Raw genomic sequence first — 877 nt, 5'->3', positions numbered from 1 at the left:
GGGGGCGGGGGGGAGGAGGCATAAGAGGGCCAATATGTAACATAAATCATAATATATTGGGTCTAAGTGTAATTTCCTCAACTCTAGTGGTGCATTCTTCCCATATTATTATTTTTTCTCAATGTGAACAATCTAGAATAAGCAGCAAGAAGAGAGTTCTAGAGCATTCTCCACTATTCTCAATTTCACATTTCACCTGTGCCTTAAAAAATGTCTATATATACACCCCTTTTGAATCCTTGTTGGAGTCAAGTATTTGGGTGTTTTGTTCTTTTAATACTATTCCTGAAAAAAACTTGAAAATTGAAGAGGATGTTTGGAAGAGGAGGGAAAAAAAAGAGTGATAATACAAGGTTCTATGAAATCTTGGGTGTTTCCAAGAATGCTTCAGAAGATGAAATCAAGAAAGCTTATAGAAAAGCTGCTATGAAGAATCACCCTGATAAGGGTGGTGATCCTGAAAAGGTAATCTTTTTGTTTATTCTTGAAGAAAGGTGGAGTCTTTGTTTTAATTTGGGAGTTTTTTTTCCCTCTTTGTATGTGGTGTTGGTATTTTTTTTTGTTGTTGTTGTTATGGTGTTATGTTTGTTTAACCTGAAGAGTTACCAAAGGCTGAATTTTTGGCTGTGTATATGTTTTAGTTGAGGTACATTTTAAATTTTGTACCATTTCCTGCTGCCTGCTATATCCTTGTTTCATCCATTGTTTCTTGAAGAATGGGATGTCTTAGTTTCAATTTGGGAGAAATGTACTGGGGGAAGGGGAAGAGGGATTATAAGGTGGGGAATCAAGCTCTCACTAATAACCTGAAAATTCAGTTAGCCAGCCAATGGAGGTTCTAAGATTTTTTTTTTGGGGGGGGGGGGGGGGGGGACGA

The 877-nt window shown here is 37.3% G+C and overlaps 1 protein-coding gene across 1 annotated transcript in view; it reads left to right on the top strand.

Moving 5' to 3' along the window:
* The first annotated feature begins 152 nt into the window (after positions 1-152).
* Positions 153-877, top strand: part of LOC102606249 (dnaJ protein homolog) — a 3,504-nt gene continuing 2,779 nt past the window's right edge. The window contains exon 1 of the mRNA XM_006340256.2: positions 153-465. Coding sequence (XP_006340318.1) covers positions 313-465 — 153 coding nt within the window. The 5' untranslated portion in view covers positions 153-312. The remainder of the gene's footprint in view (positions 466-877) is intronic.

This window comes from Solanum tuberosum, unplaced genomic scaffold (assembly GCF_000226075.1).
Source record: "Solanum tuberosum cultivar DM 1-3 516 R44 unplaced genomic scaffold, SolTub_3.0 scf00017, whole genome shotgun sequence".
Classification (NCBI taxonomy): Eukaryota; Viridiplantae; Streptophyta; class Magnoliopsida; order Solanales; family Solanaceae; genus Solanum; species Solanum tuberosum.
Note: the sequence above shows the minus strand (reverse complement) of the source record. Positions and strands in the feature narration are given on the sequence as shown.